The sequence below is a fragment of the Saccopteryx bilineata genome, chromosome 10 (assembly GCF_036850765.1).
Source record: "Saccopteryx bilineata isolate mSacBil1 chromosome 10, mSacBil1_pri_phased_curated, whole genome shotgun sequence".
Lineage (NCBI taxonomy): Eukaryota > Metazoa > Chordata > Mammalia > Chiroptera > Emballonuridae > Saccopteryx > Saccopteryx bilineata.
In genome coordinates, this window is record NC_089499.1 from 38197037 (window position 1) to 38224758 (window position 27722).

General features: G+C 50.1%; 2 protein-coding genes across 15 annotated transcripts in view; one reads left to right on the forward strand and one right to left on the reverse strand.

Moving 5' to 3' along the window:
* Positions 1-708, forward strand: part of CEP63 (centrosomal protein 63) — a 49754-nt gene extending 49046 nt beyond the window's left edge. For 13 of the 14 annotated variants that reach the window (XM_066244773.1, XM_066244775.1, XM_066244780.1 and 10 more), the window contains one exon: positions 320-708. In XM_066244773.1, coding sequence (XP_066100870.1) covers positions 320-478 — 159 coding nt within the window. In that variant the 3' untranslated portion in view covers positions 479-708. The remainder of the gene's footprint in view (positions 1-319) is intronic. The other variant, XM_066244782.1, reaches the window with a different exon arrangement.
* A 21648-nt stretch (positions 709-22356) lies between these two features.
* The window catches only part of KY (kyphoscoliosis peptidase), a 44497-nt gene continuing 39131 nt past the window's right edge, over positions 22357-27722 (reverse strand). Inside the window, exons 10-11 of the mRNA XM_066245271.1 lie at positions 26710-26900; positions 22357-23258 (exon numbers count right to left, since the gene is read on the reverse strand). Of these exons, the coding sequence (XP_066101368.1) occupies positions 22363-23258; positions 26710-26900 (1087 nt within the window). The 3' untranslated portion in view covers positions 22357-22362. The remainder of the gene's footprint in view (positions 23259-26709; positions 26901-27722) is intronic.

A 27722-nucleotide genomic window follows, 5' to 3' on the forward strand; every position in this document is an offset into this window, starting at 1 on the left:
TAACTGGCAGTAAGTGTATTTTCTCCTGGGCAATAGAGGGATGTAGAAGTCTAAAATGAGATAGTCTTCAGACCAATAATACCTTATATTTCTATGACACTATACTTAACACACCTTGGGTCAGAAAGGAAGAGATCTGTGTTAATTTTTGTAGAACTTAAAAAAAAATTCTTGTCATTAGGATAAAAACAAAAAATCCTTTCAAAGGAAAAAGTATTTTAAAAAGCACCTTTTAATATTGCTAGTTAGAAAATATGCATAATGTGTCTTAGAAACAGACTATTGAACTTACATATGTCAAAATGTGTTTCTCTCCTAGAGTCCCTTGCCTGTGTCTCCCCTCGGCTCAATAGCTACAAGGTTTTTGGAAGAGGAGGAGCTGCGGTCCCATCATATTCTGGAGCGCCTGGACGCCCACATTGAGGAGCTAAGAAGAGAGAGTGAGAAGACGGTGAAACAATTCACAGCCCTAAAGTAGCCTCTTTCAAAAAAAATCACAAACTTGGAAGTAAAAACAAACACCAAAGAGTTAACTGTCGTCTGAAGTAGTGGCTCTTTAAAAACACGATTATGTAAAAATCATAAAGCTTTTGTGAAGAAATCGGAAGAACTGATACTCTGATACTTCTCTAAGGCATTCCCACTGCACTGGTTTGGTTCAAGGACTTTTTCCAGCAATAAGTTGTAAGAATAAACCACTTTGCTAGATTTTTTTTCTCATCATATTTATTATCATACAGTGATACTTTCTCTTGCTGACTTATGTGAATAGCTATAAGCTGAAATAAAGATTTTATGGTATGTGTTGAAAATAAAGTCACTATAGGCATGTGTTTGAGGGAAGTATGTAGAAGTGTGGATTCAGAGTCACACTGATCTGGATTGATATATTGGTTTTGCTACTTTTTTTTTCTTTTTACAGAGACAGAGAGTCAGAGAGGGATAGATAGGGACAGACAGACAGGAATGGAGAGAGATGAGAAGCATGAAAAAATCAATTTTTCATTGCGACACCTTAGTTGTTCATTGATTGCTTTCTCATATGTGCCTTGACCACGGGCCTTCAGCAGACCGAGTAACCCCTTGCTGGAGCCAGCGACCTTGGGTCCAAGCTGGTGAGCTTTGCTCAAACCAGATGAGCCCGCGCTCAAGCTGGCAATCTCAGGGTCTCGAACCTGGGTCCTCTGCATCCCAGTCCAACGCTCTGTCCACTGCGCCACCGCCTGGTCAGGCTGGTTTTGCTGCTTATTAACCAATGGGTGGGCAATGTGCAGAGTCAGGTTGGAGGTACAGAAAGGGTTCAAAGAACTTTAACAGGGACGCAGAGGAGTGGGCCGGCTGATTTCGAGTGGTGCCTGTGGAACTCTGAGGAAATGCTCCATTTCTAAGAGGATCAAGTGGGAAACAAAGGTTGATAAGAGCCCGCTGATAAGATCTACCACGGAGGGAGCAGAGAAAAGAGCCAGTGCCGTGTGGGGCCCTGAGGGATGGCAGCATGTGAGGATCACAGGAAGTAGGTCAGAGAGCTCGAATGTGCCATTGGAGACAAGAAGGTGATGCATGGTTTACTTGCCAGCCCAAGGACGTGGCTCCTGTGAGCCCCTCTTCCCAGTGGGTCTTTTGTATCAGCATACACGCATCCTGAGTTCTTTCTAAAACAACCAAACTTCAGTGCCATATGCCTCTCTACTGCTCCCTATGTTTGCTCCCCTTCTGTGGTGGTGACGCTCCCTTACCGCCCACTCTGCACCCTCTCCAACCCCATTTCCAGACCCACTAGGACACTGTTTTCATGCTCTTCAGGTCACCAGTGGCCTAATAAGTCCCTGCGCATTATTTCCCACTGTGGGCCTCCTCTGTCAACGTTTCCACGACCTGTCTGCTGGTTTCCTCCTACCTCTCTGGCCACTCCATCTCAGTGCAGTTGTCTGGCGTCTCCTCTTCTAAAGTTCTCCCCTCTGTCCCTGGGCTTTGACGTGGTTTTCTCCCTCAGCATACTCCCCTAGAATATTCCATTCAATTCTCAGGCTTTGACTACCATCTACAGGCCAGTGACCCCTACATTCAAAACTGACCTCGCTCTCTCCCCCGAGCTGCTGTCTTAGATGCCCTTGGATGTCTGATAAGCATCTTAGGTTGAACATTTCCAAGAGAGAGCCCTGGATTTTCACAATGTTCTGTGTGAGGACAGTATCCTGTTTGCCAGTTGCTAAGAGTTCTCCTTAATCCCTTCCTGACCGACACCTCCAGAGCCAAATGGGGATGTGCTGTCAATTCTGCCTCCAGAATCTTAGATCCAACCATTGTCTCTTCCTCACTGCCGTCACTCTGATCCAGACTAACCCCGTCTTTCACTTAGATTCTGAGAGTACCTCCTAACTGGTACTATTGCTACTCCCGACCCCAATAATTCATTCTCCTCAGTGCTGGCAGAGATATCCTTTAGAAATGCAGATGAGCAGGGTCAGCGCTGCCTCCCCTGAAACCTTTCAAAGGCTTCTCACAGCACTGGGATCAATCCGAATTGCTTACCGCAGCCTATGAAGCTGTCCATCACCCCTGCATCATTATGGCGCTCTGGCCACTCGGCCTCCTTTCTGTTTCCAGACTGCAGCCCGCTTTAACCTGTGAGGACCCTGTGCTTGCCGTCTACCTGGACCCCTTCCTTCCACCTCGCCCACGATTGGCGTTCCCTCTCGGCTCTGCATTCAGACGTCCCCTTCCCTGACAGCTGCAGCTAAAACCTGCTTCTCCCAGTTTTTCCAGCTCATTGCCTAGGGTTATTTTCTTCATAGTGCTCACCACCCTCTGAAACCATATCTTTATTTGATTTATATTGTTATTGTTTATTTCTATCTGCGAATTAAGCTCCTCAAGGACAAGGACTTTGTCTCGCTTGTGGGAGGGTCCTTATTACTCAGCAGGAGCTCAGATGGTTTGAGCCAGTAGGGGAATGTCCTTTCTCAGATGAATCGGGAAGTAAGATGTACAGTACTTTAAATGTAAACTGTTCAGAGTGAGTAGTTAACTGATCACTGTTTCGGTGTGTCAGGACGTTTGATTGTAATTTAATTTCTCAGCTTCACGCCTGACCAGGCGGTGGCGCAGTGGATAGAGCGTCGGACTGGGATGCGGAGGACCTGGGTTCAAGACCCCGAGGTCGCCAGCTTGAGTGCGGGCTCATCTGGTTTGAAGAAAAGCCCACCAGCTTGAATCCAAGGTCTCTGGCTCCAGCAAGGGGTTACTCGGTCTGCTGAAGGCCCGCGGTCAAGGCACATATAATTTCTCAGCTTCACTTTTCAAAAAGATATGCCAAATATTAAAATGTGTTAAAACTAAATTTGAATTAGTTCCTTAATACACATTTTTGAAAACCTCTCAATGATCAGGTATCCAAATAAGGTAAAAAATGAGGGTGCTCTTGTCTCCATTTGGTGTTTACAGATGATGTTTTGTTGGGTGAGTGATGCCTCTTGGCCTAGATGCCTACTGTAGTTTTGTCTGGGTCTTCTGTGCGCATTTGGCTAAACAGGACGAAGTTGAGATCCCACTGTTGGTTGGACATTACCTGTCCAGGGAGCCTCATTTGATCTCAACAACTCTAGGATGCAGTGGATATCACTGTCCCCAGGTGACAGAGGATTTAAGTGGCTTTCCGGGGTCCTAATGCCCAGGCTCTTTCTAGCACAGCCTAAGGGTAGAAAGTGTGGACTGCAGACAGAAGACCTTATTCCTAATCGTAGCTCTGCCTCTTATTAGCTGTGTGACCTTGAGTAAGTTAATTAACCTTCCCATGCCTCAGTTTTCTCATCTGTAAAGTGGGGAAAATTAAAAAAAAATCACACCTAACTCATAAGGTTTTTCTGAAGATTAACATCTATAAAGCTCCTAGATCAGTGCCTGGCCTACTATGGAAATACCTTGTTGAATAGAAAAAATATAATATAATGCTATCTGTTGTGTCTACTTCAAAAAATTCTGCCTTCCTTCTCATACACAGACACATAACACCGGGTGAACTATGGGAGATGGTTATCTGTTTGTAAAACACCTTTGAGTCTGATACCTAAAAGCTGTAGGTGAGAAAAAACTAAACTAAGCTCTGTCATTGAGAACATACATCAAGCAAACAGTTGTCATGAGCATCAATCAGTCAAGCACAGAATGGCAAGTTCAGAAAAATGCGTGGACTTGTTCTAGAAGCAGTTTGAGCTAGCAATACAAAAACGCATCAAGTAGGAGCAGACAGACGGTGGATTCAGGACAAAGGGGAAAAGAGGGCTGTAATGTTGATTCACAAACAAACAGCCAGTCCAGCCAACTTGCTATAGGCAGGCAGAAAAATTACCTCCGAGCTTCTTAAGGGCAGAAGCAAAGAAAACATGACTTTAAAGGCTATCTGGTGCCCACAAGATGAGAACAGACCCTGGGCTCCGGAGAAGCACATCTTTTTCCTGAGCGTGTGTCGCATTCGGCCAGGTGTACAGGCCTAGGAGAGGTCCTGCAGCATTTTTTCAGCTGCTAGTAATCAGAGAGTCTGTATGACTTCCTTACAGAGGGCTTCAATGCGGGCTGGTGGCGTAGGCTGAGAGGGTCCCAGACACGATGGTGGAAAGCTCTTGTGGCCTGGCTTGGTCGAAGGGGGACATTTAGAAACAGGATGCACTGCAGGCCTTTAAAGCAAGCGTCTATAAACGCTACTTCTCCACAGTGCAATTTTGATCATTCAAGTAACATTGTTCACTCTTTTTTTCTCCCTTCTGTGGGAACCTAGAATGTGGGAATTTTATGTTGTCTGTTAAGCCCAAGTTCAATGATTTGACAATCTGATCAGAAGTAAGTTTATACTCCTCTAATGAAAAGAAAGGACCTAATCAAGGTGTTAGGTCCCGGAACGTCCTTATATTAAATGCAGTGTATAAATCTGCATGTGTGAATGTCTCTGAGGGCGAGAGTCCACAGTTTTCATCAATCTCTCACAGACATCTGCGAGCCAAAAAGAGATTAAGAACCACAACTTGAGGGACTGGAGCTCTCCCAGAACGGTGCTCTGTTTCCTGGGGAGAGAGACGAAGTGGAAGGAGCCCAACCAGTTCCACCGAGGCTGAGTTCGAAAGGAAACAGACACTAAAGGGTGAAGGGGCGTGATAACTACGGGCACAGGGTTTCCTTTGGGGCTCATGAAAACGTTAAAAAATCAGTTGTGATGGTTGCCTAACTCTGAATGTAACACGACTAAAAACTATTCAGTTGTATACTTTAAATGGGTGATTTATATCATATGTAAGTTATATCTTAATAAAACTATTACCCCCCCCCAAAAAAAAGAGATTGATGGGTAACAATACCTACAAATTCAAGCTTATATTCAGAAAACCTCACAGCACCCGCAGCACGCGCTGTTCTAAAACTTCATGTTCTCCACTCTCAGTTCACATTCCGGAATGACAGTGGTGGCCATCTTCAGAAGGGTGCTCAGGCTGTGGCGGAATACTTGCTGTGGGTGGGGCGGGTCTGCATCCCACGATAACGTGGGCGGGGCCGTGCCAGGGGCCGGCGCACTGCAGGGCTCCTGCTCCCCCTCCAGTGGAGCGCTGCCTGTGAGGGGGGCAGTTTCCAGGGTTACTGGAGGTTCTGGCAGCAGAGTCCCTAATCATCAGCCAGGTGATTAATCATCACAGTCCAGCAAAGTCCCTAATCCTCAGCAGAGCTTCTTGGCTAAGCATGTTGTACGCAGGGGCTGCAGAAAGGCTCGGGGCTGACCTCAGTGGTCAGAGGCGGACTGTTTACAGAACATTTTAGAGAGGGAAACGGAGAACTGTGCCCTAAAACTGCTTAGCAAGTCCCCCAATATCTCTACAAGCATGGTTGGACAAAGGAGAGAAAGAGGAGCCGGGTATGTTACAGAAGCCCGCTCATGTCTTCAGCTGTGGCAGACAGATCAGCTAAGGCACTGGTTTGCCCAGTGTGTTCACAGCACAGCCTCCTCCTTAGGAGGCATCCCATGTGGGTGAACTCCTTGCCAGCTCCCAGGGCTGTCCTGATGCCCACGGCACTGGCTCAGGGAAGCAGTGAGGGCCTCCGTCTCTTGGATTGATTTGTCTTGCCTCTGATGTTAGACAACTCACCAGTCCCTGGATCTTTCTGCAATCTAGATGTATCGCAGATCTTCCATCTAAAATTAAACACCACAAGGAAGGCAAGAAGTGTCTTCTACCAATTAATCTCTTCAGCCAAGATTGAACACCGCCTCTGCTCCCAGCGGGAGCGTGCACTCTGAAGTACAGGTTCGTATGTAAGCTGGTAGTAAGCGGTGGCTGGGGCCGGAGTTCAGCGGCTTCCCCAAGGATCCCCCTCCTGGCTGAGAGGCCCCTCAGCCCAGTGTGGAACTCTAGCAGCAGTCTGTTAATATTAATATGTGCTGGACTGTGAGCAAAGGATGGGAAAAGTTCTATCTTGCCAATAGGTTTACCACCTTCTGCAAGAGCTAACATTCGTAGACTACGGAGGCATCACCTGATCTCTTTATTTTGTTCCAAAAAGGTTTAACACGAACACATTTTTTTTCTTAATGACACCAAGCAATTCCAGTATCTTCCCAGGCTAAGTCATTCCTTAAATCCACATTTCCCAAATTGTCTTCCAGAGATCTGAAAAATTTCAATGTGTTAGTAAGTGTTCCTTAGAAGTGTGCCAAAGCAGAATGAGAAACGCTGTACATTGTAGCCGTGGAGCCAGGGTAAACCTGGAGACCTGCCTCTCTTCCCTCCACTGGCCAGATCCCTCCACCCCTCTCCCTGATGGCCTCCCCTATTGCTCCCCAAATCCAGGGAGCTGGTGGCCTTAGGTGCTTACAGTTATTCCTTCTGAGTGCCAGGGGCTTCTTTGACAGTGTAGTGAAGCCCGTGGGTCCTTCAGAATGACTAAGTGCATAAAATAAAATAATGTTAAAAAGAAAATCAATTATATTGACATTCAATTATCAAAACCTAAAAACAAAACAAATTTGTGATATAATATGTGCCTCTTTATCAATGATAACAAGGCCGAGCAGCAGGTCTATCACCTATTATGCTTTTGAAGCAGAGATGCATGAAAATAATATTTTGAGATGCCTACAACACTATAACGAAATATGAAAATATCTGTGATTTTCACTGGAAGAGGCCCCAGGTATGTCTAGCACCGCTGTGGCTCATGGCCTAGATTCCTGATGGAATCAGAGCTCAATTTCAGTGAGAGTGTAGTGAGGATAAGGAGGTTGGTGTTTTCTATTCAAATTCATGGAGTCCTAAATTCTGTTCGTGGACCCCAGGCTAAGAATTTAGAGGCTTGGCCCTGGCCAGGTGGCTTATTAGATGAAGCACTGTCCCAGCACATGGGGGTCGCGGATTTGATCCAGGTCAGGGCACATATGAGAAGCAATCAGTGAGTGCACAACTTTAAAGGAAACAACTAAAATCAATGGAAAAATAAAAAAACCCCAAAGAATTTAGAGGCTTTGAGCTTACTTACACTTTACCTAGTATCTATCTGGTCAGTGTGGTTCTCAGTGAACATTTGCTTGTGTAGAGGGGCAGTCCTTGTGCTTAGTGTCACCTATGACTCGAAGAACTTAGTCTGTAAATGGATGCGACCTCAAACCGACTGACACACTTATTCATGGAGTATTGTTGGGCATCTTGGAGAACTAATGTTGTACATTAGACAAGTTGGAGCATTTCACCTGGGTTATTTGGGGGTTCCTGGGGTCTTAGAAGCCCTCCACATCTGGGGCAGCCAGGTCAGGCCTGGGATGATCAGAGCTTCTGGCTTAGGCTCCTTAGAGGAAAGCTAGGTTTGCTAAGTAATCTATAGTCTCTCTATACATTATAAACCCAATGAATGAAATATGGCATCTCGGGCTTGCTGCATGTCACTAAGGAGAAGCTGGATCACTTGTACATCTCCTTTGACAGAGCAAAGGGTGTGCTGCCCACTGTGGACAATGGGCAGGGGCGCATGGCATACCGGAGGAGCTGGTGCTGTGTGCACCCAAGGAGAATTTTGCAGCCCAAGTGCAGCCCCCTGGGGACTGTGGAGCAAGGGACAACTGGAAGTTGGTTGGTGTAGGGAGGCTAGGTGGAGTTCCTGTGGGTGCTACTTCAGATAGCAGTCCAAATCTCTGCCTTCACAAAATGATCCAATGGTCTGAATCTTTCTGGAATATCAACTCATGTATTTTGGACTCTTGGCATAAAGATAGATACCACAAATATGGCTAAAGTACTATCCAGATATGGTCAGATAGTCATAGCTGTCTATTGGTGTGCCCTACTGCCTCTCACCCCAAGCCAGCTACAGTGTAACTGTCCTAGCAAGAAAAAGAATGTCTCCAACTTAGTGGGGGATTTTTTTTTGGGGGTATTATTTAACACTAAATTTGAAAATGTTTGGTTGGATTCAAAATCTATCCGTACAATTACTAGAAACTTCAACAGTAAATTTGTCAAAGAAAAAAAGAAGAATTACAATTAGAGTCTTTCAATACCATTAGTATTATTATAACTTTAAAATTAAGGTAATGAAACTTCTCACTGCTTTGCAAAATTTCTCATTAAAGCAAACTATGAAGAATTTAAAGACTTTGCTAATTAAACACATCTTGATCAGAAATTGTGTGTAACGATTTCAAGCATAAATCCCGACATAAAAAGTTAAGGTCATGAAAGGAAGCTCAGAGTTTTCATTGAAGTTTTCTAAAAAGATCATATTGGAGGTTTCATATAAATTCAATGTCTTTCTTAATATTTGCATTTTATTTTTATCATCATAATTAAATATTGCAGAGAAAATGTAATAAAATTTGTTCCATATAGACACCCGTAAATCCTCTTTGGTTTACCCCAGAGGGCTGTGCAAATATTATTGCCTGTGCTTTTCACGGGAGGTCCCCTCTTAAATATTCAGCCATGTGATGAGAGGACCTTGGTGGTGAGGGCCTGGTGTGGATTCTGTTGCAAAGTAGGTCAGCCTTCTGTCTCTTTCTTTACGCCTCAGCAAAAATATGTCTGCAGTTAAAATCTATTTTGATTAATGGTTAAACATATGTGGGCTACTCAGATGACAGTTCATCTATTTATTAATTCATTCATCAACCATTTAATCAAGCAAACCTCTGATCTCAGAAGACCGAGCCCCTGCTATTCCCTGAACGTGCCACACAGACCCCTTCATGCTCCCAGAACCTCTGAAAGGTGTGCGTGGTGGGTCTGGTAACACAGTTGCACCCTTAGTCATCTGCATCACCAATGCTTAAAGATGCCCAGTGCCCGAGGCAGTCGGACCCAGTGAAATGAGTTTGAGAGCAGGGAGGAGGGCTTCAAAGCTGGCTAGCCATGCAGCAGCTGTAAGCTCTTGGGCAGTTTCTTTGTATGCAGAATGTGGACTCTGATCCTTGCTGAGCAGGGCTGCTGCCAGGACAGGTGAGGCACGGAAGAGGGAAGAGAATCGAAAGGCTGTAGAGGCGGCCTCAGGGGCAGCCTCAGTCAGGGGAGAGGGCGGTTGTGGGAAAGCACCCACGCGGGGCCAGCTGTGACCTGGCCGCAGGTCTGGGAGACAATCAGAGGAGCAGGTTGCGGGTGACCTGGATAGTAAAGTCAGTCTATTCAAAGGGGACCCTGCAACTTGGTTGTCTTTGGAGGTATTCACAGGCTTCTTGGGAGAAGCTGGCCAGTCAGATTGTAATGTGATTTCTTGATTGGCATCAATTAACTATTTTTTTTAACATTGTGCAGGCTGATCAGTAAAGTTTGCAATCTCTGCCCACACCGCTGCTGGGGTAATAAAGATGTGCTAAGACTCATTACCACAGCAGGGTCCCCAGGAAAGTATGTAGGGGGCAGCAGGAGAGGCCACCTGCCCTTGTCAGCAGGGCTCCAAGGGATACCAACGCTACAAAAGCTGGCCACACACCACGTGATCTACCCTCTAGGGAGCATGGGCTCATTTTTCAGTAGAGTGACTTCTATTAAGAGTGAAAACCGCCCTGGCTGGTTGGCTCAGCGGTAGAGTGTCGGCCTGGCATGCAGAAGTCCCGGGTTCGATTCCCGGCCGGGGCACATAGGAGAAGCGCCTATTTGCTTCTCCACCCCCCCCCTTCCTCTCTGTCTCTCTCTTCCCCTCCTGCAGCCAAGGCTCCATTGGAGCAAAGATGGCCCGGGCGCTGGGGATGGCTCCTTGGCCTCTGCCCCAGGCGCTAGAGTGGCTCTGGTCACAACAGAGTGACGACCCGGAGGGGCAGAGCATCGCCCCCTGGTGGGCAGAGCGTCGCCCCTGGTGGGCGTGCCGGGTGGATCCTGGTCGGGCTCATGCGGGAGTCTGTCTGACTGTCTCTCCTCGTTTCCAGCTTCAGAAAAATACAAAAAAAAAAAAAAAAAAAGTGAAAACCATGTCTGACTGGTGGTGGTGCAGTGGATTGAGCATTGATTCAAGACTCTGAGGGCCCCAGTTCAAAACCCCAAGGTCACTTGCTAGAGTGCAGGCTCATCAGCTTGAGCACGGGGATGCTGGCTTGAGCATGGGATCATCAGCATGATCTCAAGGTCTTTGGCTTGAGCCCATAGCTTGCTGGCTTGAGCAAGGGGTCAGTGGCTTGGCTTGAATCCGCTCCATCGAGGCATATATGAGAAGCAATCAATAAACAACTAAAAGTGAAGCAAATACAAGTTGATGCTTCTCATCTCTACCCTCTCTCTCTCTCTCTCTCTCTCTCTCTTAAAAAAGTGAAAACCATAAAACTTCTAGAAGAAAAGAGAAAAATATTTGTGATGCTAGGTTAGGCAGAGGCTTTTGTAAAAATGGTAGTATGAATCATTTCTTTCCCTTTGGATTTAAGAAATGACAACATCTCTGGCCCTGGCAGGTTGGCCCAGTGGTAGAGTATCGCCTGGTGTGTGGATGTCCTGGGTTCGATTCCTGGTCAGGGTGCACAGGGGAAGTGACCATCTGCTTCTCCACCCCTCCTCCCTCACTTCTCTTTTTCTCTCTCTCTTCTCCTAGTGGACTTGCCTGGTGGATCCTGGTTGGGGTGCATGTGGGAGTCTGTCTCTGCCTCCCCTCCTCTCATGAAATAAAAAAAGAAAGAAAGAAATGACAACATCTCATCATATATATTATATATACTTCAAAACTTATATAGACTAAAAGACTTTTGAAAATTTCTTTGTGGCCCTTCCTAATGCCATACCCTTCCTTCTGTCTCCGGGAGCAAGTGGTCCCCTGGTGACGGCGTTAACATGTTACAAACATGGTTATGTGTTTGTACACATCCACAAAGAACACATAGTGTGATTTCATGCATTGTAATTTTATTTATATGCACTAAAAAAATTAGATAATGAACACTGATACCATTTGCCACGTCATGAAAATGCACCTGCAAATACTAGCTGTGTATCTAATGAAGATATGCCAGACTCTACAAAAAAATCTGCCACTCGTCACTGAGAGAAAGCAAGAATTTGCTTCCTCATTCTCTAAAGTGGGAGACAGGAAAGGGAGAACAGTGTTGAGATGACACCAGAGGTCCAAACACAGTGTCTGGTGCCTCAGTATTGAACATCGACATTATTATGACCGCGTGAATAACAGCATGTAGTGTACTATGGTTGAGATGACTTTTTTTTGTATAATTTTTCTGCCATGAATTAACATTTGTTTTGTTCTCTGTATACCATTCACCGAATAGTCCCCCAAACTTCTTACTGTCACTATAAAATTCTCTCAGTAAAGTCAACTGCATAGGTAAACAGTTTACGGGTTCCCTTTTATTGTTTCTTAGGACAGGCTTCCTGAGGGGTCTGCCTTGCTCTTTCGAGACTTTGTCGACCTGCTCACTGCACAGCCATCCTCCAGACACACCCCCTTGTCTCCTAGGCTCCCTTCGTCTCTCCTGTCATAGGGTTTCCTGGTCCCAAGTGGGCCCCGTTCTTGGTTTACACCCTCATTGGGAAGCCCACTCTGCCAGAGAAATGGCTTACGGGAAGTAGGTTTTCTCTGAGACCTTGGCTGTCTCTAAATTTTTTTTTTTTTTTTTACTCTGCTCTGGTCCTTGAGAAATGTTGACTGAGTGTAGAACTCCAGACCGGAAGCCATTTTCCTGCAGAACATTGGCAGCAATGCTCAAGGTTCTCGTCATTGATGAAGTATGAGGTGATCTGATTCCTGACCCTCTGCAGGTCACTTGTTTTATTTCTTCTCTGGAGGACCTCTTTGTCCGCCAGTGTTCTTTAATTTTTGAACGAGTCTTTCTTCATTTGTTGTGTCCTGTAATCCTGGGACGTTTTCTTGAATGATGTATTGACTAATTCAGTCCTCAGCAGTTCCTGGCACGAACTGGGCACTATGGTGTTTGCCAGCATTATCGATTCTTTTTCTGGGGCTCTTTTTTTTTTTTTTTTTTTCTGAAGCTGGAAACAGGGAGAGACAGTCAGACAGACTCCCGCATGCGCCCGACCGGGATCCACCCGGCACGCCCACCAGGGGGCGACGCTCTGCCCCCAGGGGGCGATGCTCTGCCCATCCTGGGTGTCGCCATGTTGCGACCAGAGCCACTCTAGCGCCTGGGGCAGAGGCCATGGAGCCATCCCCAGCGCCCGGGCCATCTTTGCTCCAATGGAGCCTTGGCTGCGGGAGGGGAAGAGAGAGACAGAGAGGAAGGAGAGGGGAGGGGTGGAGAAACAGATGGGCGCTTCTCCTGTGTGCCCTGGCCGGGATTCAAACCCGGGTCCTCCGCACGCTAGGCCGACGCTCTACCGCTGAGCCAACCGGCCAGGGCTCTGGGGCTCTTATGAGTCAGGCATTGTCCTCAAGTCTGGGCGTCATTGGAGGTCCTTTTACTTTAAAGATGGAGATAACGACAATGCCTTATTAGTCATTTATTGTGTAACAAATTACCCTTAATTGTAGCAGCTTTGAAGAACAAACTTTTGTCGCTCACAATTTCTATGGGTCAAGAATTTAGGAGTGGCTTTAGGGGGTGTCATGAGGCTCCAGTCAAGCTGCCCGGGGCTGGAGAACCTGCAGAACAATCAGTTTCCAGGGCTGACTCATGCGGCTGTTGGCGGGAGGCCTCAGCTCCTTACCCTGTGGCCCGAGAGTCTTTACGACAAGGGTGCTCACTGTCCCTAAAGCAAGCGATCTCAGATGGGACAAAGAAGCAGCTCTAATGCTTTTCATGTCCCGATCTTGAATATCACACACCTTTCTTTCTGACACATTCTATTTGTTAGTAGAACATCTCTAAATATAGTACCGATTTTACGTGGATGGGAATTATGAAGGGCGGGGTATCAAGGAATCTGTGGACATAGTTTTAAAACACCACAGATGTCATTTGTAACCAGAAGTGGTAACATGGGGCCCTGGCCCTTTCACTGGAGTGCTACTCACAGTACCTGTGGGTCTTTTTCCTTGGGTTGCTCAGTTTTTTCAGAGAGGAATCTTCTAGTTTTACTTGGAGGGTATTAGCCACGCAGCCAAGTTTGAGGTGTTAAGATAGATAAAGGCTTGGGGTGGTCTCACCATTCAGTATGCAAATAGCATACCTACATTTAACCGTTATTTTTCTTCATGTGGTTTCAGATGGCTTGCAGGCTTTCCTGAGTGGGAGAGTTTCCTTTTCTTCCCTCTGAGCTCCCTTCCCTATAGCTAGGTTACAGTTGTTCTACCTGGCTTCCAGAACCCAGGCTAGGGCCAGGCTTTGTACTGGTGGCTCAGGGCCCCTGCCATATGGTGGTCCTGGAATATAACAGGTGAATATACAAGCCATTGGGCAGATTTGCTCAACTGATCTGATTAAAGGCAGTTACATATGAGGTAGGGCCTTTTTAATAGAGGTGTTCAATAATGTAATAGCTGCCAGGTGGAGTGGTGAGCTTCTGGTCTCTGGAAGGATTCTAGGAGAGGCAGGGTGGCAGGTGTTGGAAACAGGATTTATTTTTTTATTTTTAAATTTTTTTTTATTTTTCTGAAGCTGGAAACGGGGAGAGACAGACAGACTCCCGCATGCGCCCGGGGATCCACCCAGCACGCCCACCAGGGAGCGACGCTCTGCCCACTAGGGGGCGATGCTCTGCCCCTCCGGGGCGTCGCTCTGTTGCGACCAGAGCCACTCCAGCACCTGGGGCAGAGGCCAAGGAGCCATCCCCAGCGCCCGGGCCATCTTTGCTCCAATGGAGCCTCGCTGCGGGAGGGGAAGAGAGAGACAGAGAGGAAGGAGAGGGGGAGGGGTGGAGAGGCAAACGGGCGCCTCTCCTGTGTGCCCTGGCCGGGAATCGAACCCGGGACTTCTGCACACCAGGCCGACACTCTACCACTGAGCCAACCGGCCAGGACCGGATTTCTTTTTTCAGAGCCTGAAATCAGTGAGAGGCCCGGGCCTTTAGATTCTTTAGGCAAAAACACACATGTCAGTACCATCCTCATAATGTGGATGACAACTGCTGTGGTGGTGATGACCGCTGACCCTCGCTGAGCACTTACTATGTGCTGGGGACTATTATGTTCCCTGAGTGGCTGTTAACTCGCTTCATCCTTACAAGAAACGTACCTGTCAGTGCTCTGAGTAGCATCCCTGCTTTACTGCTGAGGAAATGAAGGGAGGGGGCTCAGTAACTGGTCACAGGAAGCGGAGGCAGCGGAGCTGGGGTCGAGCCGCGTGGGTGACTGGGCAGGGTTTGCACTACCGGCCCTGTGCCACCCTGCTGCGTCCCGTGGGTCTGAGCCCAGGTCCCCCAGTCTCAGGACGGCCAGAGCTCTGTAAGGAGGGGTCTCAAGCCAGCCGCAGTGCTTCCCTGGTCAAACCCATGTTTGGAGAAGGAAAACAGCAGCTTCAATCCTACAGTAACGGCTCCTGACCGCACAAGACAGCTTTCACGCAAACCGGGACCAGCTGCTAAGAGGCCGTCTTTCCAAAAAGAAGCCCATTCGCTTCTTTTAACAATGGTCTTTGAACCCCCTTATTGAGCTTTAAAAATATCAAGGAAAGCTTTTACTGACAGAAGGGACTCCCTCCCAGGATCAGGTTAACCGCTTCTCCAGGAGATGGGGAAGGGGATCTGATGCTGACGAGATAGATGCCAAAGCGTGTGTGGAGCCCACGCCCGCCGGGTTCCCATGGCGGGCGGATGATCACAAAGGATACGGCGGGGAGGGGGGTGAGGAACAGCCTCCAAATGCCTCTGGCATCTTGGCTACACTTAATTTTTCATAATATCATAAAATGTTAATTTTCAGATCCTCTGGGTGTTTGCATACAAACAAATACACACACATAGCAAAGTGTTCACTGTGCAATTTGTAATTCGCAGTCATTTTGTATTAAATAAACGTTTCCTCATTTCCCCTTATCACTGTTCTTTGTCCATATGGGAGCTGCCAGGGGCCCCTCAATCCTAACATCTGTCCTACATTAATCATGCAGCCCAATTGTTCCTGGTCATTCACGGTGTGGCTACCCAGCTGCCCTCCCCTCGTTCCACCAGCCTCTTCACAGTCCTCCCTGCCATCCTGGAGTGGGCGGGGGGAGGGCACTGCCTTGGTCCCTGCACAGCCAGGGCAAAATGATGGCTGATTCCTTGTGTCACGGAAGCAGTCAGCCATCCCTTTGACAGAAACAAAGTGATCCCAGCATGAGTTGAAAGCACAGGGTCCCCGGGAGGGAGGGTGCTCCTCCTATCGGTCGATCAGTTGCCCTGATTACTTCCTGGTGGCAAACACCACGAGTGTCCCCGCCAGGTGGCCATTTCTCTCTTCCTGTAAACATACATTTCCCACTGGCCCAGAGGAGCTTGCTGCCTGGTGTACACCGTATGAGTTAGCTGGGATAAAGGAGGAAAAATTTATTTCGAGGTTGTAACTCTAATAGTCTTTATGGTCAACAGTCACATAAATAAATCCAGTGATGTATTCATTTTTGAAATGACAAATTGATGTCACTTCAAAAATGCACTGATCACTTATTCTAAATGCAAGGTATTGTGTGATCGTGGAGATGAAGCAGTAAACAAGGTTGGCCTGGGCCCCTTCCTGATGGGGAGATATGTCTGAGCATTTGTGGGCTCCAGGTGGGTATGCTGAGTGGAGTCCTCCTGGAGCCCAGAGGTGATCAGGAGGCCACCCGCGCATCCTTGGACCCATGGTTTGGTAGCTGACTGGCTGTCAGTCAGTGGGCTAGGTTGCTGGGAAGCCAGTGCTCACCCACTGATCTGAATAATCGCCTTTTACTCTTAGCCTGATGTGGCTGCCTGTGAGTTAGGATTGGCAAATGCCTGGCACACCTCATCCTTCAATCAAGTGTCTGTGGATAACTAGCTACTCACAACACTCTTTCCCGCAGAGTTTGTAATCTCAGAATCCTTCTTAACCCTGTGCTCCAGGCAATGGCCAGACATCTGGAGGGCTGGTTTAAGGTAAGGCATGAAACCTCTCTGCAGAACCCTGGCCGGTTTCCTTCTCATTCTCAAACCCTCATGACTCAGCTCTGCCACCGGATTCACCGAGAACCTCAAGGCTCTGTCTCTGACATCTTGTTCTGCAGGTGCTCCCCTATAGAGGCCCCGCCTTGAGGACAACCTTGCTCACAGAACCCCAAGCCTTGCGTGTTCACTTGAACATTGTTTTCTAAAATAGCAACTCTCCTAAAGATAGTCCCACATATGGTAGAAAATGTTTATGCCTTTCGGCCATAAATAACCAAAGAGTTGCCATTCCACAGCTCTTTCCTAAGATAACACGTTCTCCTGGGGATTCAGAGCTTCTCTGCAGAAAGGCTTGTGTGTTGGGCTCTGTGGGGGTGGGTGTGGGTGGGACCAGCAAATGCCTTCAGCTCCGTGTGCTTTTCAACAGAAGCACCAAGCTTAGCTTACAGGATCTCCTTTAAACAGGGTTTGGGTGGGGGGAAATTTGGGCAGAACTCATAATTAGGTCGAGAAAAGGAAATTCCATAAAACTATTCATGGCCCCAAAGAGTCCCTGACCGTCCTCTGCCACCCACTGTCACCAGCAGGGTGGCCATTCTGCTCTGGTGGCCGTTCTCCTGCGGACAGTCTGACTTACAAGGAGCAGCCTGCTCACCTTCAGGACTGCACCATTGCATCCTGTCTCAGGTCTCCCTCCAGCTGTGCTGCTAAGAGCCATCCCAGGCACGATCCCTGAGGAGTGAAGGCTGCAGCATCTTGCCTCTTAAGGTAAAAAAAAAAAAAAAAAAAAAAAAAGAGTTCTGGGATTGTTTTCTGTTTGAAGATCGAGATTTTCCACTAGTGCCTGCCACAGATTATGCCTTCTCCATAGGTGGTCAACTTCTTCTGGAAGGCTTTCTGGAAGGCTTTCGTGGAAACCTTGTCTTCACACAGCCCAACAGTCCTGGTGTTCATATAAGAGGAAACATGGAGGGTCATGGGGCAGGGGAGGGTTCACGCCGTCCCAGCAAGGATTCACAGCAGTGTGACCTAGCGATGACGATGGCCGGGATTATGGCAAAGGCTGTGCAATGGAGCAGACATGGAGTTGCAGGAGTAGTAGGTCAGACATGAGACACAGACAGCACTGACCAGATCTCACCACTCAGGGGGATGAAGGAGGCCCTAGTGGCCACCATGAGTTTGTCTTCGGTACCTGGAGGTGTAGGGACATAGCTACTGCTTTGGAGGCCCAGGAGGAGTTGGCAGTAATCGAGGGGGAGATAAATGACTTTGGTTCAGTATTTTTTGACTCCGGGAGCCTGTGGGACATCCAAGATATGACATCGTAGTTCCTGCCTTTCAGTTTTCTTTAGTTCTGCTTGCAAAATCAGAGCGAAGCAACGTGCTATCAGGGGCTGTTGCTTCCACCTTTGGTCCCTCAGCTGGGTTGTCCCCAGCCCCTCGACCTCAGGCAAGAGAGAAGCCAGTAAGTAGCACAGTCTGCTGGGGGCTGCAGGGCAGGCTTTTAACACAGTGGGGCCCTTCAGATGTTCTGTAAGTGACAATCCCAGGTCTACCGCCTGCCAGCATCTGTTCTTGGAGACACAGCATCACAGACTCTCCGGACTGGAAGGGACATTGTAGAGGTCACCCATTCCAGCCTTGGGATTGGCATTTTCAGACTGTTTTGATAATTCAAGAGTTCCTCCTTCTTTTATGAGAAAGACTTGTTTCTTCTGATTTCTCTTAACATGCTGTTAAAGATGTGGTCTACCCGTGGGCCTCCTTCCTAAAGAGAACTTGTACTGGGACTTGTGGTCGTGGATGGGGCCGCAGTTGGGAACACAAGTTCTTTTCGTTCTAGGAGAAATGGTCTCCATGGTTACAGCAGCTTCCTAGAGGTGTCTAGATTTTCAATTTCTATATTTCCCTAAATGTCTAATTTATGAACAATCTGTTTAGGAAGATTGCTGGAAAGTTTCTGCATGTACATGAATATCAAGAAATTTATATCTATTCAAAACAACAATAAAAAGTATGGTGATAGGCATTTTGGGTAGATGTTTTTCCCCCACCCACTTACAAACAGAAATTAGGATTGACTAAAATTTTCAGGTTAAACAAGATTCAATGAAAGAAAGACTGCCTTCATGTTCTTCAAAGGCGTGTGAGCCGGAGAGGGGCTGGAGCTAACCTAATTATGTTTTCTTTAATGTGAAATAGCTATTTGCCTGACATTCTATTTGCATCTCACCATCACATTCAAATGGCTGGGACATTGATTTTCTTTTCTCCCCCTTAGGGCTTCCTTTGAACATGAAAGTGTTTCCTCCTGTGTGTGTGTGTTTTTTTCCCCTCTTGTGAGAACAGTGATAAGAACGGATCGATAATTACATTGTCGGATAAAAATGAATATAAATTTTATTGAAAAACAACACCAGCAACAATGTGGGAAAAGCATACTCCACAGCCACCAGCCCACACGACTCAATGCACGCGTCATGAAAAGTAATCACCTCTTAAGATGTCCAACTACTTGTTCCAAAGGAAAAGAAATGCCAGACCTCAGGTACATGGATGTAGGACACAAAGGCGCACCACCTTTGAACACCCTGCCAGCGGCAAAGGATGCCGCAATACCATTCGCCCTGTGTTTGCCGTGGGTGATCATGTGTGTTTCAAGACTCGCTGGTTGGGAGGGAACCCAGCCCTTGCAGTTTGTGTGGCTTCCAAATCCTCAGATCACTGGGAAAACCTTTCCACTTTCCAAGTCCTTTGAGAAGAGGATTTCTTTTGTCCCTCCTGCTCCACAACAGGAAACAGTTCCTTATGTCTAGCCTAAATCCTTCATGCTTCAGTTAATCTATTTATTTCCCTTTCATCTCGGCAGGCGCTGTGTGCGGAGTGTGTCCTGGTGGGACAATGTAACATATGGGGAACTCACAATGATTATAATCAGACTGAAAACGGAGTCCAGCTGTGCTGGTGCCGCTTGGGAAACAAGCTGAAAAGAAGATAATTGCCCTTGTGGTGGTAGCCCCTTTGCCCCTGCACTTTCCCTCCTTTCTGAACCCTCCCACCTGTGGCCTGAGGACTGGCCATCCTGGGACCTGCCCCTCAAACCTCTCTGAGTTTCATCAGCTTCAGTCCTTCACTGGCATAGTAATGAGTGAGGTCAAAGCTGTCCCATGCAGTCCTGTGTCCGGTGTTTCTGCTTCAAGACGGATTTCCGGGCCAAGCACGCCCCAATCCTATTATATTCTGTGTCTTCTCGCCAGACAGTCCCCCAGGCTCGCTTCATTGCTTGTCCGCGGCAAAATGGTGCTCGAAGGAAGCATTGAGAAGCCATGAGAGAGCACCAAGTGAATTTAACATAAACATCTCAGCAGCATTTTTCAAATTCTGCGGAAAAACCCTTGTGATCGGTTCCTCCTCGCAGAGTGCAGCAACGGCAGCTCCGCACATTGGGCACCAGGGGGCGCCCGTGCCATTCCACCGGCCGCTGGGATTCGTGGACTGGGAAACAAAGATGGGGATTTGAATAAAAGACTTCAAAATGCAACCCCAAATTCTTCCCTGAGCAGCATGCGTGTAAAAATTCATGAATATGGGATTTCATTTCATGTATTTTTACTTCCATGGAAAGAAATGCAGGTGATTTTCTGACCGTGTCTACAGCTGTCTCTACAAAGAGGAGGCCCGATTAAATGATGAGGGAGGGGCACGTGGATGCTCCGCAGGCACTTGGAGAGGCTGGGCCTCCGTCTCTGGTCTCCGGACAGCTCCTATTTTGCTGGGTGGCATCCTCTGCATGCTCCAGAATATATTGTTTTAAAAAAGATGCATGTCCTTCTCAGCAGGAGGCAGCCAGCTCTGAGTCTAGTGAATGACACGAGTCATTGAAGGCACTTATTATTTTGATGAAACAGCACATTTCTTTCAGCCCATTAAATCAAAGGTGTGAGAAAGGCCGTTTTCAGGGTGTAAACAACCCCCTTGTTTCCCGGTCGTCGCGGTGCACAGCAGTTAATTCTCTGGAGCCTTTGTGCGTTTTCTAGCGAGTGACATGGTGCTGAATGCCCGGGTGGCAGAGTCTGCCAGAAGGCACTGGACACAAGCCAGGGCAGCTCGGCCCCCACGGGGGTACTCCCCTCTGTCCCAGGGCCTCCAGCCTGGTGGAGGATGGGCACTGCTGCGCCGATGCTCTGGGCCAGGACCATGCTGGGTGGCAGTGGGGACCGCTGGGGAGGGAGCCTCGGGGGATGATGGATAGAAGTGTTGGGAGCATGCAACTTCAGACAGGCCTCGATGAGGAGTTTGCTGCCACCCACCCTGAGCTCTGGGATGGCAGGGGCAGAGCCCTCTTTGTTCCCCCTGTAGCTCTAGCATGTAGCACATTACTTGGTGCTTATTAAGTGCCCACAAACACTGGCTGAATACACAACTATGCGAATGAAGGCAGAGGAGGCTGTGAGAATCCCTCCTCGGCTGGCCCTGGCTGTGGCTGAGCCTGGGGGCCGTTGGAGCAGCAGTAGGGGGAGAGTGCTGGGCAGTGCTGCCTGCAGGGGTGGGGACGCTGAGATAGGCAGGGGCCATAGAACTGGAGAAGCCAGGAGGTCAGCAGGGAACACCTCGAGTGTCTCCATGTGCCAGGATGGTGTTGCATTCTCCAGCCTTCCCTCTCCACTGCCCTTGCTGGAGCCAGCCTTTCCACAGTTGCCATGGCAACGTCTGTCAGAGGTGCTGCTGAGGGCCAGCTAGGCAGTCGAGGCTCCTCAGACCTGAGCAAGCAAGGGGTTCTGAACTGTCCTCACAGAAGGTGGGGTCCTGAGGGTCTCTCTTGTCAGCGAAAGGCTGGAAGGGAGAGGGAATAGGGACAAACACAAAAACTGCTCCAGGGGCAGGTTGAGGTCCCCTAGCTGTGGCTTTGCTGGCTGGGACTCCTGGGGGCCGGCAGAGCCCTATTATGTGGGAGTCTCCTTGTCATTGCAGTGTACCGTTGCTCCCTCACCTGTCCTCTCTGCTCAGGTCTGCATTTAGGGTTCTCCACAGGCTCCCCGGAGCTGACACGCCTCTCGAGGCTCTCTGTGTAGGGTGCAGGCTCTGGGAGAGCCTGGAAGGTCACCCCCAACTAAACCAACTGTCCGGCAGTCTTCCGTGACAGCACAGTCAGGGGGCTTGTCCCTTGGACTCAGGCAGTGGGACTGCCATGGCGCCCCACCCAGGTCACCCAGGAGGGGGCACCGGCTTCTCTCTGCTGTGCAGTCTCCTCCCCCTTCTCTGCTGCCACATTCTCAGTATACACAGGGATTGTGGGGACCGCCGGCCTCCAGCCTGTTGGGGGCGCTACCTTCCTCTCCACTCCACTCCTTTCTTTCCCTCAGGGCTCTTGAAGAGCAAGAAACATCTAATGCAGAGGCAGAGCAGGAATGCGGAAGACGGTCAGGTCTGGGAAAAAGTGATAGCCCAACCTTCCCAGGGGTCCAGGAGTGGGTGAGAAACACTGTGCTGCTTGTGGGAGGGGGCTCTACCGTTCCAGATGACTCAGCCTTGCAAATCATGTCCCTCCGGGGCCTGAAGTAGAATTAATTCTCTCACCATCACATGACTGCGCTCTCATCAACCCTATAACAACAACAGCAGCATTAATACGAGAAGGGGGCATCTGGGCAGTGGTGTACAGTTTACAATACCTTGGATATACATAGCACCTTTTTCTTCCAAAGGGCCTTTGCCTCTGTCCCCTTGGCCCTCGCCACAACTGAGTGAAGGCATCAGAACACAAACGTCACCGCTCCTGCGGCAGAGCAGGGAGACGGAGGCAGGGGCCTAGAAGTGATTTCATGCAGACTCAGTGGTGTCCAGGGCTCTCTGCACTTCCCTCGGGCGCTCCCTGGATGGGTGACCGGGGCGCAGGCCCTCACTGGTCATTCACTTTATATTTCAGGATGTAGGAATAGAAGTTGTGGTTGGCATTCTCCAGCACCATGACATAGACTTCTTGGCAGCCAGCCGTGCTACAGCTGCCCTCCCAGTAGCCCTCACCGTTCAGGGTCAGGGGCCACGTGTCCTGCCCCTTCACCAGGGCTTTGGCGACACCGTGCAGCTTCAACTTGAACGGGACGTTCCGGTTGGCAGGAAGCACGCCTGACAGAGGCTCCAGCAGCTCATTGTCCTGCCCCCAGTTGCCAAAGCTCTCGGGGAACATAGGCCAGTTCACCTTGGTGTTGCTGCAGCACAGGAGATAATTGAAGACAAAGACGTAGTTGCCCGCTTCCTGCCTCTTCTTGACGAAGATCTTGAGGGCGAACTTGCCGGCCCGGGGCAGCTGGACTTTCAGCTCTGTCTGCTTCTCCCGATGCAGCTGGAAGATGTAGCGCCGCTGGGTCTCCTCAGTGATTAGGCCATCGTCCCCGTGCAGGGACGCCAGGACGCTGATGCCCTCCTCCACGCCGAAGCTGACGGAGAAGCGCCCGTCCGTGGTGTGGATGATGGGGTCGGGGTGGGAGGGCTTCAGAATGCCCATCTGCTCGGAGAACCAGCTGGGGCCCACGGGCTGGAGCAGCTCGGTGGGCAGCCGGACGCCCACGTCCACGTAGTTACACTTGATCGTGTACTCCAGCACCGAGCTGTAGATGTCCGAGCTGCCTTTGGCGAAGATCTGCAGCTTGTGGGTGCCCATGGCCGGAGGGTAGACATCCAGCTTCATGCCGTTCTTCTGGAGGCTCAGCAGCCCGTGCTCCTGCTTGCCGTTGAGCATGAACATGAACAGCGTCGGGGCGCAGCTCTCCACGGTGATTGTGGCCTTCCCGTTCACTGTGGAGAGGAAGCCAAGGTCAGGTGAGACGGGTCCAGCCTGTGATGACGCGCTGGTAAATGTTTAACGACTGGCTCTCTGGATGAAAAAGCCCTGACTTTGTAGCGTTTGCTTATTTCCATGGTGTAAATAATTCTCCCCACGATTGATTTTAAATAGCCAGTGTGACATCACTGAACAGGACATAAGACAGCTGCCGCACACCCTTGGAAGGTGTGGTTCTCTTTGAAGGAGTTGAAAGCTAGGATCTCAAGAAAAAAAAAAAAATCTGCCCCCAGCTGTATGCGCTCACCTCACCCATTTGTTCCACATTAGAGGAAGGCTGTGCAGAGGCCCAGCCTGATTCCAGAGCCCGGGCGGGGCCCTGGCTGGAGAGCCACTGACCATCTCCTCCCGGTCCCGAGCCTTGCTCTCACACTGCTCCCTCCAACATCTGTTCATTACGGTTCAACGGCTGTCATGTCTACACATCGCCTACACACTGTGGGGAATAGCTTCTCTCCCGGGGACTGTGCTCACAGCATGGCACTGCTTTCTTGCTGCAACCCTTCCCAACCCCGTGCTTCTCTCACGGGCCTGTCTTAGCCATGTTTGTGAAGAGTCAGTGGGTGCACGGAGGGTCTTTGGCATCCACTCTGCCTTTCCCCTTTCCCTGCAGTTTTGTCTTCCTCTTTCCTGGTGATTTTTGGGGGGCACAGGTGGTCAGTTCTCTGGTCTTTGCAGCCCATAAGCACTCCCTGACCTGGCCCTTGTCCCAGTAACCTCCCAGCCCTGTTCTTAGCACACTGGAGGGAATCAGGCCGTGTGATCTGTGATCACTGTGACTTTACCCAAGACGGGGGTGCAGTGCTCTCGCTGGGGAGGCAGAAAGCCATGCCAGGCTCTAGGCAAGTGCCCCCAAGACTTCCTATCTGATCTGCCGTGAGTACCCTGATTCCAGGCTGCTCAGCTACTGCACTCAGGGCCAACTCCCAGCCTGGGAATGACAATCCCCACACAGGCAGCAGGACAGGATGGGCGCTCAACGGCCCCGCCCCTCACCTTCCTCCCGGACTCCGGTGCCTGGAGAACTTCCCCTGCCTCTCGGGCACTGCCAACTCCTCACCTACCTCACACTCCCAGCACTCCCCACTGCACGTCCCCTCTACCCATTTGCTCTGCAATCTGGCCTCTCTCTGCACTCTTCAAGTCTTCAGAGACTTTCTTGGAGAATCTAGGCTACTGGCCACGCCCTCTGGAAGCCCTCTCTTCCCCCTGTACCGCCCCCTCTCCAGCCTGGCCCTCTTCCCACCCCTCTGACTGCTCCCACATTTCTGCGGTCATCCCTTGCCTTTCTGTTACACTCACTATGGGGTGCTTTGTGCCTTTCGTGCTATTTTCTTTGTCTACATGCTTTGTCCATGGCCTTCAGCACCTGTGGGACATCTATCCCAAGGTGACCTCCAAAGAAAGTGACCAAGAATAATGAACTTGTTACTCTACTTTGGTTGAAAGCCTCTCCTCTCACTTCCTCGTCTAAACCAGCTCAGTGGGCAGAGATATTCTCAGCCCTCAACTGCTCAGGGCCCCTGTCCTGCTCCACCTAGCATCCGAGCTGGTTGTGAGGTGCCCGTGCAGACCATGTTTGTGGTGTGGACACCGTCCAGCGCCCACACGAGGCCGCCTGAGGGCTCCTGTGAAAATGTCCTCCCTGCCACTCCTGGGCTCACTGCTGCGGCCACCATCTAACTGGAGACCACTGGAGCGGCCTGTTCCCTCAGGGGCCTCCTTCTTGGGGCCGCAGGGCATTCTCTCGTACCCTCCAGGGGTAGTCCCCTTTGCACCCCAGAACCTCTCCCCTGTTCGTCCCCTCCATTGATTCCCCAAACCTGGATATGGCCTGACTGCAAGGAAGCCTTTCCAGATTCCCCAGGCGAGGCTGTGTGTCCTGGAAGCCTCTCTCCTGTCCTCTGTCCCTTTCAGGGAACTTAGCACCGCCGTCATCCATTAATTTTGTGTAACGTCTGTCCTCCCTGCTGGCCGTGGGCGCTGTGGTGCAGTGGCCCACTGTCACCTTCCCTGCCTTGTTCCAGCGCCTCGCCCGGAGGGTTCTTGGCAAAGGCGAGGGGTATGGCTGGGAAGACTTCAGCTAGAGGGCTGGGGACCCCTCAGGACTGTAGAAGCCTGTTACCTCCTTTGCACCTGTTCTCCTCCTCCTTCCTCACCCCTCCTTAGCTCTCTGCTCTCGGTGGCTTCCCACCCCACTGTCCTTGTCCTCTTCCTGTCCTACCTTTGTGCACCTCAGTATCCTTGTGCTTCCTTCCCATCCCCACTCTTATCACAGCTAACTCCAACCAAGAGATCTTCCTTCAATATGCACCATGAATATTGAATCAAACTTTAGATTACTCTCCATTAAAGCACCCAGTGTTTGTTTACATTTCTCCATCACTGGAAAAGGCAAATTCATCTCCGTGGCATTAGCTGGGTGTTGGCGTGGCCTGGTACATTCTTCCCTGCGGCTCCCAGGCCCACCTACCACAGACGCCAGGTTCCCCGTCTGATAAGGTCTGAGACGGTCAAGGCCATCCTGCTTCAAGCTCAAGAAAGGCATTCTCCACAAGAGTGGTCTCATGCTATTATTTTAGCAGCAGGAGCCACCGGGTATTTGTAGTTTTATAAAGTATGCCAGAATTCAGCCGTGTTAAGGAAAACGTTGCGAGGCGGAAGGAACAGGCAGCTGGAACTGACGTGGGGACACCTGTGTTCCCAGGTGCTCTCGTCACCCCTGCTGTGTCCGTGGGGCTCCCATGGGCTCTGGGCCCACCCACAGGCTGTGCTACAGCTCATGCGGGCTCAGACCTTCCCATGTAGCACGACGCCTGCTCTACTCCAGCTCCCAACACCCAGTTCAGCAGCCATATTCCTCAGAGAGCCTCCCCCGACTCTCTGTCCCGGGAAACCCCTGTCACTCCCGGGCTATCTGGTCAGATCACTGACACACAGATACTGATTCAGCTGGGCTGACACGTGCTCTCTGCCAGGAGTTGGGGAAGAGAACAGCAGAGTAGACAGCTGCTGCTGGCACCTGAATTGGGAGGGGTGTGGCCACGGCGAGCTGTCCTGGCCTGCTATGTGATCCTGGGGAGGCTCGGCCACCTGGGGGGCTCACTCTGCCTCCCTGACAGGCTGAGCGGAGGAAAACCCACAGACTTCCTCCGCACCCCCTTCTTGGTTTGTGCTGGTTTGAAGGGGCTCTGTCCCTGCAAGTGTGACGGATGGCTGCATCCTGCCCTGACGGCTTGACAGCTCCGCCTGCCTCTGTAGCTCCCCGCACGCCCCCACAGAAAGCTCACACGGAGCTCATGGGCCCTGAAGGACAGTCCCATGGGGGCCCACATGCCCAGAGGCACTGAGCAGGCTGCCCTCCCTGCTGCTGGCGCACGGCTGCTCGCTCCGCTCCGGGGTTACCTGTTCTGATCACGGGGGTCGCCGGGTGGGCGCTCAGCATACCCTTGTTGTAGAATTCACTCTTGTGATACATGTTGTTCTCAAACTGCCTCAGTGATTGAGGAGGTTTCAGCAGTTGCCAGTTCTTGTTGTCCGGGAAGTGGTCCTCGATGAACAGCGCGGGATGCGTCAGGAAGTAGAATTCATTGTAGCTGGAGCAGAGGAAAAGGTGGTCAGCGGGCTGGCAGGGCCAGCTCCGCGGAAAGGGAGGGGCCTCCGAGGGGGACCTCACGCCCACAGGAGGGTCCCGCCAAGGCCCCGCATGGGAAGAGGCACCATCTCCACCCTGACACGGGCACTGGAGACTCCCTCTCAGCGTCTGCTTCCAGGAACCGGAGCCACGGCAGGATCTGAGGCCCCGTCGGAGAAGGCCACAACACACAGCTGTGTCCGGGGGGAATGGGCTCTCTTGCTTGAAAAGCCAGAGACCGGAAGGGAGGAGAAGGTGTGACCCATGGGCCACGTGCCAGGCAGTGGAGTGGAGGGCAGGGAGAAAAACACTCGGTGGGCCGGCACTATCGCCCCTGCTAGTGTCCCTGCCTGAGCCTGAGCAGCTGTGTGGGTGGAGGCCCTTCTATAGTTTCTAGGGTCCACGAGGTGGGGTTCTCTGGGGGTCAGCAATGGGGACAAGAAGAGAATGGACAGACTCATCTGAGATGGAGAGGCTTCACTCTGCCCTGAGTGAGCAGTCCTGGGAGTGGACAGAGGTAAGGAGGCATGTGAGTGCACAGAGTGTGTGTGTGTGCGTGTGTGTGCATGCGTGTGTGTGTGTGTGTGTGTGTGTGTGTATTTGTCCTGTGTGCGGGGTGGTCAAGATTTGAACTGAAAATGTCAAAGATAACGCTCATTTTTCCATTGGATTTGAGCTGCTGATGGGCATCATAATCCATAATGAACGCCAGGGCCTTCACTTAAGGCCAGGGTCAGCCAGAGCCTTGGAGGACAGTCATGTTCCAGCCCCCTGCACCCCAGTT